Below are 15,315 nucleotides of genomic sequence, written 5' to 3'. Positions count from 1 at the left end.
CGAAAACACCATTCAACTGGCGACCGAGGTCAGCCCGCAAGCACCCGCACCCGTCACAAGGAGTCACTAGAGCGCGATGAGCCAAGTAAAGCCCTCACCGGCCAAACCCTCCACTAACCTTCACAACGTTGAGCCAATTGTGCGCAATCCTATGGGACTCCCGGCCACAGCCAGTTGTGGCACAACCCGGGAATGAGCCAGGTCTGTAGTAATGCCTCTAGCACTGTGATGCAGTACCTTAGACCGCTGCGCCACTCGGGAGGCCCCATGAATTCAAATGTATCAAATTAATTTGATATATCGCCCAGCCCTAGTGTGTGTGTGTTACCTTGATCTGCTGTCTGCGCAGCATGGCCAGCTCTCTCATGTCTCTGAAGGGCTGTAGCAGGTAGTGGTAGAGTTGTGTTGTAGCTTCCAGTAACTCTCCATAGGCCTCATCCTCCTCTGGATACACCTGCAGCAGCTCCACCATACTCTCCATGGCCCGGTGCCTCTCCAGCAGCTACACACCCACAAAGAAGATCATTAAACAATTCAGCAAAACATCACAAATAAAAAGGAACCAAATAAAACATTTTAGCAGCCGGACTGGTTTAGAAGGATTAGAAGAAGAAACTGGAAAAGATGGGGCAAAGTTTGAAGAAGTTTATTCTGTGCCTCTGAATAAGGTGTTATAGGAAAGGCGCTAACAATGGTCAGGAATAGCTCATATTTCAGACTGTGTTGAAACTAGTTCCATTGCTGATTCACAGGAGTAACTGGCACAGTGTGTGGTGGTCTCAGCCCCAGCACCAGCACAGACAATTTCATAATGGCTGTCTAAACAAAGAGCTCTTTCACCAGCTGCACAGAGAGAAAAAAAGTATTTACCAAAAGTTACAGTACTGGTAAAATGAGAAGGCTTGAGCATGTGTGCAGTGCACAAGCATACATGTGTGTGAGCATGTGTAAATGTTTATGTGTCTGTGGCCATTAAGGTTGAGAAATACTTGGGGAGACCTCTTCTACAATATGGTACTTAAATTGGTTTGCTCCGTTAATGACTAGATCATTCCAGACTGTGACATTTTTTTCCTTTATTTATGATATTATCGTAACATTCTCATTAAATAATCTTAGTACGGCAGAAAAAACAAGGTTTAATTCATTCATTTAGACTTCATTTTGAACAAACTGACTAACCTAACTAATAAAACTGCACAGTTGTGATCTGTAAAGTTCCAATAGTGTATAGTCTTGCATTACACTATATATCGTCAATGTCATTTCACGATAGTCAATTTAATCATATATCGGAACAACTAGGGTTGAATATTTTCCCGGTATTTGACAAAGTGTTCCATCCCGAGAATAAATCACTTTTCTCCCAGGTAACCAGGTATTTCCTGCCAAAACCGTAAGTGTCATTCAAAAGCATAATAAAGCATTGATTAAAGCTTTGACCGAAAATTCAAGAGTGATGCTACTTCAGCCTGATGAGCCATACATTACATACATTCCATTCCTTCCAGTTCTCTGCTGCCAATGACTGGAACGAACTGTAAAAATCACTGAAGCTGGAGACTCATATCTCCCTCATTAGCTTTAAGCACCAGCTGTCAGAGCAGCTCATAGATCACTGCACCTGTACATAGCTCATCTGTAAATATCCCATCCAACTACCTCATCCCCATACTGTTATGAACTTGAGTGAAGACCCAAAAGCGGTTTTAACAGAAAACAGAGTTCTTTAATGAAAAACAGGAATGGCATAAATCCTCTTCCAACGTTGTCAGCGGAACAAAAAGAACGTTAGTATAGTGCAGGATGCACCTGCCAGGCAGACTCCGACAGGACAGGACAAGGTGGAAGCAAACGAGACGACAGCTTGCTTCTGGCATCAAAAAACACAAACAAGAATCAGACACTGAAAGTAGCAGGAACAGAGAAAGAAATAGAGACCTAATCAGAGGGGGAAGAGAGAACAGGTGTGAAAGAGTGAATGAGCTAGTTAGAGGAGATGTAGAACAGCTGAAGAATGAGAGACAGAGAAGGTAACCTAAAAAGACCAGCAGAGAGAGAGAGTGAAGAGAAAGGACAGGAACAGACATAACAAGACATGACAGTACCCCCCCACTCACCGAGCGCCTCCTGGCGCACTCGAGGAGGAAACCTGGCGGCAACGGAGGAAATCATCGATCAGCGAACGGTCCAGCACGTCCCGAGAGGGAACCCAACTCCTCTCCTCAGGACCGTACCCCTCCCAATCCACTAGGTACTGATGACCACGGCCCCGAGGGCGCATGTCCAAAATCTTACGAACCCTGTAGATGGGTGCGCCCTCGACAAGGATGGGGGGAGGGACGAGCGGGGCGCGAAGAACGGGCTTAACACAGGAGACATGGAAGACCGGGTGAACGCGACGAAGATAGCGCGGGAGAAGAAGTCGCACTGCGACAGGATTAATGACCTGGGAAATACGGAACGGACCAATGAACCGCGGGGCCAACTTGCGAGAAGCTGTCTTAAGGGGAAGGTTCTGAGTGGAGAGCCATACTCTCTGACCGCAACAATATCTAGGACTCTTGGTCCTACGCTTATTAGCGGCCCTCACAGTCTGCGCCCTATTACGGCAAAGTGCCGACCTGACCCCCTTCCAGGTGCGCTCGCAACGCTGGACAAAAGCCTGAGCGGAGGGGACGCAGGACTCGGCGAGCTGAGATGAGAACAGCGGAGGCTGGTACCCGAGGCTACACTGAAAAGGGGATAGACCGGTAGCAGACGAGGGAAGCGAGTTGTGGGCGTACTCTGCCCAGGGGAGCTGTTCTGACCAAGACGCAGGGTTACGAAAAGAAAGACTGCGTAAAATGCGACCAACAGTCTGATTGGCCCGTTCGGCTTGACCGTTAGACTGGGGATGAAAGCCGGACGAGAGACTGACGGAAGCCCCAATCAAACGGCAAAACTCCCTCCAAAATTGAGACGTGAACTGCGGGCCTCTGTCGGAAACGACGTCAGACGGAAGGCCATGAATTCGGAAAACATTCTCGATAATGATCTGAGCCGTCTCCTTAGCAGAAGGGAGCTTATCGAGAGGAATGAAATGAGCCGCCTTAGAGAATCTATCGACAACCGTAAGAATAACTGTCTTCCCGCTGATGAAGGCAGTCCGGTGATAAAATCTAAAGCGATGTGAGACCACGGTCGAGAGGGAATGGGAAGCGGTCTGAGACGGCCGGCAGGAGGAGAGTTCCCAGATTTAGTCTGCGCGCAGACCGAACAAGCGGCGACAAATCGACGCGCGTCACGTTCCCGAGTGGGCCACCAGAAACGCTGGCGAATGGAAGCGAGCGTACCCCGAACGCCGGGGTGGCCGGCTAACTTGGCAGAGTGGGCCCACTGAAGAACGGCCGGACGAGTAGGAACGGGAACGAACAGAAGGTTCCTAGGACAAGCTCGCGGCGACGGAGTGTGAGCGAGTGCTTGCTTTACCTGCCTCTCAATTCCCCAGACAGTCAACCCGACAACACGCCCGTCAGGGAGAATCCCCTCGGGGTCGGTGGAGACCTCAGAAGAACTGAAGAGACGAGATAAAGCATCAGGCTTGGTGTTTTTTGAGCCCGGACGATAAGAAATAACAAACTCGAAACGAGCGAAAAACAGAGCCCAACGAGCCTGACGCGCATTAAGTCGTTTGGCTGAACGGATGTACTCAAGGTTCCTATGGTCAGTCCAAACGACAAAAGGAACGGTCGCCCCCTCCAACCACTGTCGCCATTCGCCTAGGGCTAAGCGGATGGCGAGCAGTTCGCGATTACCAACATCATAGTTACGTTCTGACGGCGATAAGCGATGAGAGAAAAACGCGCAAGGATGGACCTTGCCGTCAGAGAGAGAGCGCTGAGAAAGAATGGCTCCCACGCCCACCTCTGACGCGTCAACCTCAACAACAAACTGGCTAGAGATGTCAGGTGTAACAAGAATAGGAGCGGATGTAAAACGATTCTTAAGAAGATCAAAAGCTCCCTGGGCGGAAACGGACCACTTAAAGCACGTCTTAACAGAAGTAAGGGCTGTGAGGGGAGCTGCCACCTGACCGAAATTACGGATGAAACGACGATAGAAATTAGCGAAGCCCAGAAAGCGCTGCAGCTCGACGCGTGACTTAGGAACGGGCCAATCAATGACAGCCTGGACCTTAGCGGGATCCATCTTAATGCCCTCAGCGGAAATAACGGAACCGAGAAAAGGGACAGAGGCGGCATGAAAAATGCACTTCTCAGCCTTCACATAAAGACAGTTCTCCAAAAGGCGCTGGAGGACGCGTCGCACGTGCTGAACATGAATCGAGAGAGACGGAGAAAAAAATCAGGATATCGTCCATGTAAACGAAAACAAAAATGTTCAGCATGTCTCTCAGGACGTCGTTAACTAGTGCCTGAAAGACAGCTGGAGCGTTAACGAGGCCGAAAGGAAGAACCCGGTATTCAAAGTGCCCTAACGGAGTGTTAAACGCCGTCTTCCACTCGTCCCCCTCCCTGATGCGCACGAGATGGTAGGCGTTACGAAGGTCCAATTTGGTGAAAAACCTGGCTCCCTGCAGGATCTCGAAGGCTGAAGACATAAGAGGAAGCGGATAACGATTCTTAACTGTTATGTCATTCAGCCCTCGATAATCCACGCATGGGCGCAGGGACCCGTCCTTCTTCTGAACAAAAAAACCCCGCTCCGGCGGGAGAGGAGGAGGAGACAATGGTACCGGCGTTGAGCGAAACCGACAAATAATCCTCGAGAGCCTTACGTTCGGGAGCCGACAGAGAGTATAATCTACCCCCGGGGGAGTAGTTCCCGGAAGGAGATCAATACTACAGTCATACGACCGGTGTGGAGGGAGAGAAGTGGCCTTGGAACGACTGAACACCGTGCGCAGATCGTGATACTCCTCCGGCACCCCTGTCAAATCGCCAGGCTCCTCCTGTGAAGTAGAGACAGAGGAAACAGGAGGGATAGCAGACATTAAACAGGTTACATGACAAGAAACATTCCAGGATAGGATAGTATTACTAGACCAATTAATAGAAGGGTTATGGCGCACTAGCCAGGGATGACCCAAAACAACAGGTGTAAAAGGTGAACGAAAAATTTAAAAAGAAATGGTTTCGCTATGATTACCAGAGACAGTGAGGGTTAAAGGCAGCGTCTCACGCTGAATCTTGGGGAGAGAACTACCATCTAAAGCGAACAAGGCCGTGGGCTCCCTAACTGTCTGAGAGGAATGTCATGTTCCCGAGCCCAGGTCTCGTCCATAAAACAGCCCTCCGCCCCAGAGTCTATCAAGGCACTGCAGGAAGCAGATGAACCGGGCCAGCGGAGATGGACCGGAAAGGTAGTGCGTGATCCAGAAGGAGAGGCCTGAGTAGTTGCGCTCACCAGTAGCCCTCCTCTTACTGATGAGCTCTGGCTTTTACTGGACATGAGGTGACAAAATGACCAGCGGAGCCGCAGTAGAGACAGAGGCGATTGGTGATTCTCCGTTCCTTCTCCTTGGCCGAGATGCGGATACCCCCAGTTGCATAGGCTCAGCATCCGAGCCGGCGGAGGAGGGTGGCAGTGATGCGGCAGGTGGCAGTGATGTGGAGAGGGGAGCAGCGGAGAACGCGAGCTCCTTTCCACGAGCTCGGCGACGAAGATCAAACCGTCGCTCTATGCGAATAGCGAGAGCTATTAAGGAGTCCAGACTGGAAGGAACCTCCCGGGAGAGGATCTCGTCCTTAACCTCGACGAGGAGACCCTCCAGAAAACGAGCGAGCAAAGCCGGCTCGTTCCAGTCACTTGAGGCAGCGAGAGTGCGAAACTCAATAGAATAATCCGTTATGGATCGATTCCCCTGACATAGGGAAGACAGGGCCCTGGAAGCCTCCTCCCCAAAAACAGAACGGTCAAAAACCCGTATCATCTCCTCCTTAAAGTCTTGATACTGGTTAATACACTCAGCCCTCGCCTGCCAGACTGCCGTGCCCCACTCACGCGCCCGTCCGGTAAGGAGAGAAATGACGTAGGCGATGCGGGCTGCGCTCCTGGAGTAAGTGTTGGGCTGGAGAGAGAACACCACATCACACTGAGTGAGGAATGAGCGGCACTCAGTGGGCTCCCCAGAGTAACACGGCGGGTTGTTGATCCTGGGCTCCGGAGACTCGGAAACCCCGGAAGTGGGCGGTGGATCGAGGTGGAGTTGGTGAACCTGTCTTGTGAGGTCGAAGACTTGGACGGCCAGGGTCTCAACGGCATGTCGAGCAGCAGACAATTCCTCCTCGTGTCTGCCTAGCATCGCTCCCTGGATCTCGACGGCGGAGTGAAAAGGGTCCGGAGCCGCTGGGTCCATTCTTGGTCTGATTCTTCTGTTATGAACTTGAGTGAAGACCCAAAAGCGGTTTTAACAGAAAACAGAGTTCTTTAATGAAAAACAGGAATGGCATAAATCCTCTTCCAACGTTGTCAGCGGAACAAAAAGAACGTTAGTATAGTGCAGGATGCACCTGCCAGGCAGACTCCGACAGGACAGGACAAGGTGGAAGCAAACGAGACGACAGCTTGCTTCTGGCATCAAAAAACACAAACAAGAATCAGACACTGAAAGTAGCAGGAACAGAGAAAGAAATAGAGACCTAATCAGAGGGGGAAGAGAGAACAGGTGTGAAAGAGTGAATGAGCTAGTTAGAGGAGATGTAGAACAGCTGAAGAATGAGAGACAGAGAAGGTAACCTAAAAAGACCAGCAGAGAGAGAGAGTGAAGAGAAAGGACAGGAACAGACATAACAAGACATGACACATACTGTATTTATTTATTTATCTTGCTCCTTTGCCCCCAAGTATCTCTACTTGCACATTCATCTTTGCTAATGTAATTACTTCGAAACCATGGCCTATTTAATGCCTTACCTCTCTTATCCTACCTCATTTGCACACACTGTATATATACTTTTTCTACTGTATTATTGACTGTAAGTTTGTTTATTCCATGTGTAACTCTGTGTTGTTGTATGTGTTGAACTGCTTTGCTTTATCTTGGCCAGGTCGCCATGAGAACTGTAAATGAGAACTTGTTCTCAACTAGCCTACCTGGTTAAATAAAGGTGAAATAATGAGCCCCACATTAAAGACATTTAATGAGGCCAAGCCCCAAAAAGCCTAAATAATTGTGCAGTTATCCAATACATACAGTACAAGTCAAAAGTTTGGACACACCTACTCATTCCATTCATTTACTATGTTCTACACTGTAAAATAAATACTGAAGACATAAAAACTATGAAATAACACATATGGAATCATGTAGTAACCAAAAACTGTAAACAAATCTAAATATATTTAGATTTTAGATTTTTAAAAGAAGCCTTACATTGCCTTGATGACATCTTTGCACACTCTTGGCATTCTCTCAACCAGCTTCACCTGGAATGCTTTTCCAACAGTCTTGAAGAAGTTCCCATATATGCTGAGTACTTGTTGGCTGCTTTTCCTTCACTCTGCGGTCCAACTCATCCCAAACCATCTCAATTGGGTTGAGGTCGGGTCATTGTGGAGGCCAGGTCATCTGACACAGCACTCCATCACTCTCCTTCTTGGTCAAATAGCCCTCACACAGCCTGTAGGTGTTGAAAAACAAATTATAGTCCCACTAAGTGCAAACCAGATGGGATGGTGTATCGCTGCTGAATGCTGTGGTAGCCATGCTGGTTAAGTGTTCCTTGAATTCTGAATAAATCATAGTGTATTCAGCAAAGCACCCCCATACCTCCTCCTCCATACTTCATGGTGGGAACCACACATGTGGAGATCATCCATTCACCTAATCTGCATCTCACAAAGACAAGGCAGTTGGAACAAAAACATCTCCAATTTGGACTTATCAGACCAAAAGGGCAGATTTCTAACGGTCTAATGTCCATTGCTCATGTTTCTTGGCCCAAGCAAGTCTCTTCTTCTAATTGGTGTCCTTTAGTAGTAGTTTCTTTGCAGCAATTCGGCCATGAAGGCCTGATTCACGCAGTCTCCTCTGAACAGTTGATGTTGTGATGCGTCTGTTACTTGAACACTGTGAAGCATTTATTTGGGCTGCACTTTCTGAGGCTGGTAACTCTAAATGACACCAATAGGAAGAAGAGACTTGCTTGGGCCAAGAAACACAAGCAATGGAAATTGGTGAGTTTGGTGAGTCCAAATGTGAGATTTTTGGTTCCAACCGCCGTATCTTTGTGAGACGCAGAGTAGGCGAACAGATGATCTCTGCATGTGTGGTTCCCCCGTGAAGTATGGAGGAGGTGTGATGGTGCTTTGCTGGTGACACAGTTGGTGATTTACTTAGAATTCAAGGCACACTTAACCAGCATGGCTACCACAGCATGCTGAAGCGATATGCCATCCCATCTGGTTTGCGCTTAGGACTATCATTTGTTTTTCAACAGGACAATGACCCAACACACCTCGAGGCTGTGTAAGGGCTATTTGACAAAGGAGAGTGATGAAGTGCTGCGTCAGATTACCTGGCCTCCACAATCACCCGACCTCACCCCAATTGGGATATTTTGGGATGAGTTGGACCGCAGAGTGAAGGAAAATTTAGCCTACCTCTCAGGAGGCTGATTTGCAGCCAAAGACAGATAAATGGGTAATCAATACTTATTGAAAATGAAAAGACGCAATGCTCGCTCACCATAGTAGCCTAACGTATGCTGCCTTTTCCATGACGATTAGATTTTTTGATTGGACCTTGACTCACATTGGTTGAGCACCCTCCACTTCTTTCCATTATCAATATTTATTCACCAGACACTGTTGTAAACTACAGTCTAATCATGTTAAAGTTCATTTCAGAATTTAAGTTAACTACCACGTGATTCTCCGCCCATGTAGACAGCCTACTCTATTTCAATGAGACCACACATACTAGGCACACTTGAACCCAGACACCCAACTAAGAGAGGCAGGCTACTGAAGTTGAAGCAGCAAATTCTGTGTTTGAATAATGCAAAAAATATACTTTTAATACAATACGTAGGCTAATGCATACAAAGCAGAAAGATGATTGTTTCCAAATAATCTGCGGGACAACAAAAATATTTTCATCCCAAAATTGTCTGTCTGACCGACCCGCAGCATGAAAAATGCTGACCACACCTCAATGATCTCTTTTGGGAACCTCAAGAATGCAGCCCTCTACTAGGAACCACTTGTTTCAATTCATACAGTACAACCCTCCCTCAGTTCTCCGAGGTGTAATATTGAAAGGCTGCTGCTACATCACCAATCTAAGCAGTGAATAGCCTAACAGTACCCTTCTGCTCTGTCTGTCTGGTGTGGCTTGAAAAGAGAGGAGTAGCTGTGGATAGGATGAATAGGGGCTCTTAAGTTGTTAACCCTAGCCAGGTTTTCCATAGCCAGCCACACACACAGGTCCACTCTAGGGATCAGGGGCTAGAGACAGACACTGGTCAATTCAGCTCCAACACTGCTCCTACTGTTTACCTTGGCCAGGCATCTCCAAGGTAACCATAGACAGGCCAGCCCTGCACTTAGCTAAGAGAGGGCTGGCTGAGAGGGAGGGAGCTACTGTAACACTAGAACAGTTGCATTAGGAAAGGGAAATGGGGATACCTAGTCACTTGTACAACTGAATGATTTCAACTGAAATGTGTCTTCTGCATTTAACCCAACCCCTGAGTCAGAGAAGGTACAAGCTGCCCATAGGCATAAATGCAATCCAGTAGGGGGGGGGTCAATGCAACCTTCCAGGCAAGAACGGAATATGTTGTCTGGTGAGTGACATTTTCTGTGACCTCTGACCCAACTGTGGTTAAGGCAGCCCTGGGAGCACAAATTGACGAATGACCGAGTGTGTATGTGTTTGTGTTGTAGTTGATTTCTGGCCAGAGCTCACATATAACTACAGTGATTGGCTGGCTCTCTTTATAACAAACATCCCTGATTGGCTGGGAAAGAGTAGCAAAAAACTTCTGATTGGTGGAGAATTCACAAAGTACAGACGACCATCGCAAGGTAAACTTAAAAGTGCATTGGGAACATGAGTGAGCAATTATGATCACACACACACCCAAATGGTAATTAGAATCGTACTAATAACAATTGTACACCAGAGGGAACTTATCAAGCCTAACTCTACCAGTCTATCAGTGTGAAATCTGCCTGGTCTTCATAGTGTAATGCCGGTAGGCCTGGTTGGCAGGAAACAGCCTTCCGATGATGTGAACAGCAGTCCTTCCTTTGAAAGATCACATCACTTCAGAGTTCACATTAGTCAGTTGTTAGCTATTTATGCGCTACGGAAAATTACAAAATGAGACATGTGGCAAAAGTCTGCAATTCCTCACACTGGGTGTGTGTGTGTGTGTGTGTGTGTGTGTGTGTGTGTGTGTGTGTGTGTGTGTGTGTGTGTGTGTGTGTGTGTGTGTGTGTATTTAGCTCGAACAACATACATTGCATTCCATCTGGACAAGAGGCATACCTATGTAAGAATGCTGTTCATCGACGACAGCTTAGCATTTAACACCCCCTAAACTCGTCAATAAGCTCTAGACCCTGGGTCTCGACCCCGCCCTGTGCAACTGGGTCCTGGACTTTGACGGGCCGCCCCCAGGTGGTGAGAGTAGGAAACAACATTTCCACCCCGCTGATCCTCAACACTGGGGCCCCACAAGGGTGGTTCTCAGCCCCCTACTTTACCCTCTGTTCACCAATGACTGCGTGGCAACGCACGCCTCCAACTCAATCATCAAGTTTGCAGACGACATTACAGTGGTAGGCTTGATTACCAACAACAACGAGACGGCCTACAGGGAGGAGGTGAGGGCCCTCAGAGCGTGGTGTCAGGAAAACAACCTATCACTCAACATCAAACAAATCAAAGGGAGATGATCGTGGACTTCAGGAAACAGCAGTGGGAGCATCCCCCCATCCACATCGAGAGGACAGTAGTGGAGAAGGAAGAAAGTTTTAAGTTCCTCAGCGTACACATCATAGACAGACTGAAATGGTCCACCCAAACAGACAGCGTGGTGAAGAAGGTGCAACAGGAGGCTGAAGAAATTTGGCTTGTCAGCTAAAACACTCAAAAACTCTTACAGATAAACAATCGAGAGCATCCTATCGGGCTGTATCACCGCCTGGTACGGAAACTGCTCCACCCACAACCGTAAAACTCTCCAGAGGGTAGTGTGGTTTGCACAACGCATCACTGGGGACAAACTACCTGCCCTCCAGGAGACCTACCGCACCCGATGTCACAGGAAGGCCAAAAAGATCATCAAGGACAACAACCACCCGAGCCACTGCCTGTTCACCCCGCTATCATCCAGAAGGCGAGGTCAGTATAGGTGCATCAAAGCTGGGACCGAGAGACTGAAAAACAGCTTCTATCTCAAGGCCATCAGACTGTTAAACAGCCATTGTTAACACTGAGAGGCTGCTGCCAACACACAAACTCAAATCTCTGGCCACTTTAAAAAAATGGATGTAATAAAGGTATCACTAGTCACTTTAAATAATGCCACTTTAATAATGTTGACATATCCTACATTACTCATCTCATATGTACAGTTGAAGTCAGAACTTTACATACACCTTAGCCAACTACATTTAAACTCTAGTTTTTCACAATTACTGACATTTAATCCTAGTAAAAATTCTCTTAGGTCAGTTAGGATCACCACTTTATTTTAAAAACTTGAAATATCAGAATAATAGTAGAGAGAATGATTTACTTCAGCTTTTATTTATTTCATCACATTCCCAGTGGGTCAGAAGTTTACATACACTCAATTAGTATTTGGTAGCATTGACTTTAAATTGTTTAAATTGGGTCAAACGTTTCAGGTAGCTTTCCACAAGCTTCCCACAATAAGTTGGGTGAGTTTTGGCCCATTCCTCCTGACAGAGCTTGTGTAGCTGAGTCAGGTTTGTAGGCCTCCTTGATCGCACACGCTTTTTCAGTTCTGACAACCATTTTTCTATGGGATTGAGGTCAGGGCTTTGTGATGGCCACTCCAATACCTTGACTTTGTTGTCCTTAAGCCGTTTTGTCACAACTTTGGAAGTATGTTTGAGGTCATTGTCCATTTGGAAGACCCATTTGCGACCAAGCTTTAAACTTCCTGACTGATGTCTTAGGATGTTGCTTCAACATATCCACAGAATTTTCCTTTCTCATGAGGCCATCTATTCTGTGAGGTGCACCAGTCCTTCCTGCAGCAAAGCACACCCACAACATGATGCTGCCAACCCGTGCTTCACGGTTGGGATGTGTGTTCTTCGGCTTGCAAGCCTCCCCCTTTTTCCTCCAAACATAACGATGGACATCATGGCCAACAGTTCTATTGTTTCATCAGACCAGAGGACATTTCTCCAAAAAGTACCATCTTTGTCCCCATGTGCATATGCAAACCGTAGTCTGGATTTTTTGTCGCGGTTTTGGAGCAGTGGCTTCTTCCATCCTTTCAGGTTGTGTCGATATAGGACTCGTTTTACTGTGGATATACTTTGTACCTGTTTCCTCCAGCATCTTCACAAGGTTCTTTGCTGTTGTTCTGGGATTGATTTGCACTTTTCGCACCAAAGTACGTTCATCTCTAGGAGACAGAACACGTCTCCTTCCTGAGCGGTATGATGGCTACGTGGTCCCCATGGTGTTTATACTTGCGCACAGTTGTTTGTACAGACGAACGTGGTACCATCAGGAGTTTGGAAATTGCACCCAAGGATGAACCAGACTTTGAAGGTAGGCATTGAATTACATCCACAGGTACACCTCCAATTGACTCAAATTATGTCAATTAGCCTATCAGAAGCTTCTAAAGCCATGACATCATTCTTTTTGAATTTTCCAAGCTTTTTAAAGACACAGTCAACTTAGAGTATGTAAACGTCTGACCCACTGGAATTTTGATACTGTGAATTATAAGTGAAATAATCTGTCTGTAAACAATTGTTGGAAAAATTACTTGTGTCATGCACAAAGTTGATGTCCTAACCGACATGCCAAAACTATAGTTTAACAAGAAATTTGTGGAGTGGTTGAAAAACGAGTTAATGACTCCAACCTGGGGATCCCAGAGAAAGTAGCATATTTTTGTTTTCCCCGGTACAGATAACCTCCAGTAATAACCTTCATGATAATAAAATAATACACTATAAATGCCTTGTGTTATTGACTCTGTCTTTTCCATGTTGTAGCCTACTTTGGATGTTCTTGTTGACAAATGATATTGATGTTGTGATGTTGTGGTGGTTCTGTTTAGGCTATTTAGACTAGATTATTGCTCTATTCCAATCAATTCTACACATGTTTGGGACAGTGCTGCTATCTCTTCTCAAACAATGCAGCCCTCAACTGAATAATTTTGAATATTTGCCATTGTTATCAGAGTGCAGGGAGGCAGACACAGACAAACAGGCAGGACAGATGTTGTGATAAGGACAGAGTGCGTTAACCCATTAATTCTCTGACTAGTGTCCCTGCTGTTCCCATGATCTTCTCACTATCAGCATGGAGGCCTGTAAAACGTGTCCCTCTGTCTCCCCTCATTGACATGATCACCTACAGAATGACTGACAGAGGTCTGCTTCTGAATGTGAACATTCCACTCAATCCGCTGTGACATTCTCATCATCGCCCACAGCCTCAGGCTACTGTACTGAACAGTCAGAGGGAGCCATTGTGTGTCCATTGAGTTGCTGCTCTCCCTCTCTGTCCCTGGCCTTCACCAACCCACACTACATAATGGCCTCCTCTTCTCCCTTCAAGCCTCCTCCTTCCCTTTCACTGCACTGTATTCAGAGAGGAGTTCTCTCTGTCCTACTCTGTGAGATATCTGGCTTGCCTGTTGTGAATTAGTATTAGGTAGGGGTGTAACGATTCACGTGGGTTTGGTACGTATTGTGGTTTTGGGGTCACTGTTCAGTTTTGGTACAGCGGGAAAATGAAATTCCAACAATTACTGTAGCTCATATTAGTTTATTTTACAAAAGACACATAACTAAAAAGCACCCCATTTGTGGTCCAAGTCCAGCTACTGTGACAAAATTCACAATGTTCCTGGCATTGTCTGTTTTGACAAAAAGTAGGAGCTCTTCACGTGTCCAAAAAGTAGGACCCGTTCCAAAATGGACCTGGGGCTTTCCCACCAGTACCAATATGCATAAATATTATTTTTTTATATAGGAGACCTGTTCCCGAATGGACCCGAGGACAACTAGAACAGTTTCATACAGACCTTGTCGGATCCAGACCCGGTTCGATCCGGATTAAAAGTCCATTTGTAAGTGACTTGATTAACCAGAACTGATAAAGCATGAAGGAGAGCAAGGTGTCAGAGGAGAGGCCTTGTGGTGTGTGTACTGCAGGAGTTCCTAAAACTTTTGGCCTGCAACCCCATTTTGATACCAACATTTGTTTGTGGCCCGACCATGTAAAAAAATAAAGTTATGTAATCAAAGGCTAATGTTTCATTTTTTTTATTGGGGCTATGACATTCTATTTCAAATTAGCCTGACAGTATTCAATCTGAAAAAAGTATGGTTGGAAGTAACTGAAACGCATCAGAAAGGTATTGGGATGTTCAGAAGATCATCAGGCAATAATTTTGTATGATATTCTGTGTAGAAAATAGCATCATTACTGATTGTTCTTTTTCCCCCAGTCTGATTTACTGCCAGGTCGTCTACTATTTCTATTGAGTCCTGTGCAGCTTGTGAGCATTGTAGTGGGAAACAGAAGACACATCCCACTGGGCATATTGAAAATCCCTTACATTGATGTCTATTTGCAAATCCAATCAGTTTTCCACGTTGATGCAGTAATCACATTGAATTTGTTGTTGTTGAAATGATGTGGAAACAACGTTGATTCAACCAGTTTTTGCCCTGTGGGATACATACGTGTTCCTGAGAGTTATCTTTCAGCAATGCGGGCTAAATCATTTTGTAGCTTAAAACTCTTTAGAACCCATAGTGGCCGCGAACAGCCTTTCATTAAATTAGTATAGCGGCAGCGAACGGCCTTTAATTAAATTACTATAGCGGCAGCGAACAGCCTTTCATTAAATTACTATAGCGGCAGCGAACAGCCTTTCATTAAATTATTATAGCGGCAGCGAACAGCCTTTCATTAAATTACTATAGCGGCAGCGAACAGCCTTTCATTAAATTATTATAGCGGCAGCGAACGGCCTTTAATTAAATTACTATAGCGGCAGCGAACAGCCTTTCATTTAATTACTAGAGCGGCAGCGAATGGCCTTTCATTAAATTATTATAGCGGCAGCG

General features: G+C 46.3%; 1 protein-coding gene across 1 annotated transcript in view; it reads right to left on the bottom strand.

Moving 5' to 3' along the window:
* LOC135518100 (junction-mediating and -regulatory protein-like) overlaps positions 1-15,315 on the bottom strand; it is a 61,580-nt gene that overhangs the window by 28,082 nt on the left and 18,183 nt on the right. The window contains exon 2 of the mRNA XM_064942996.1: positions 329-502. Coding sequence (XP_064799068.1) covers positions 329-502 — 174 coding nt within the window. The remainder of the gene's footprint in view (positions 1-328; positions 503-15,315) is intronic.

Source organism: Oncorhynchus masou, chromosome 28 (assembly GCF_036934945.1).
Source record: "Oncorhynchus masou masou isolate Uvic2021 chromosome 28, UVic_Omas_1.1, whole genome shotgun sequence".
Classification (NCBI taxonomy): Eukaryota; Metazoa; Chordata; class Actinopteri; order Salmoniformes; family Salmonidae; genus Oncorhynchus; species Oncorhynchus masou.
This window is presented reverse-complemented; position numbering and strand designations above follow the sequence as displayed.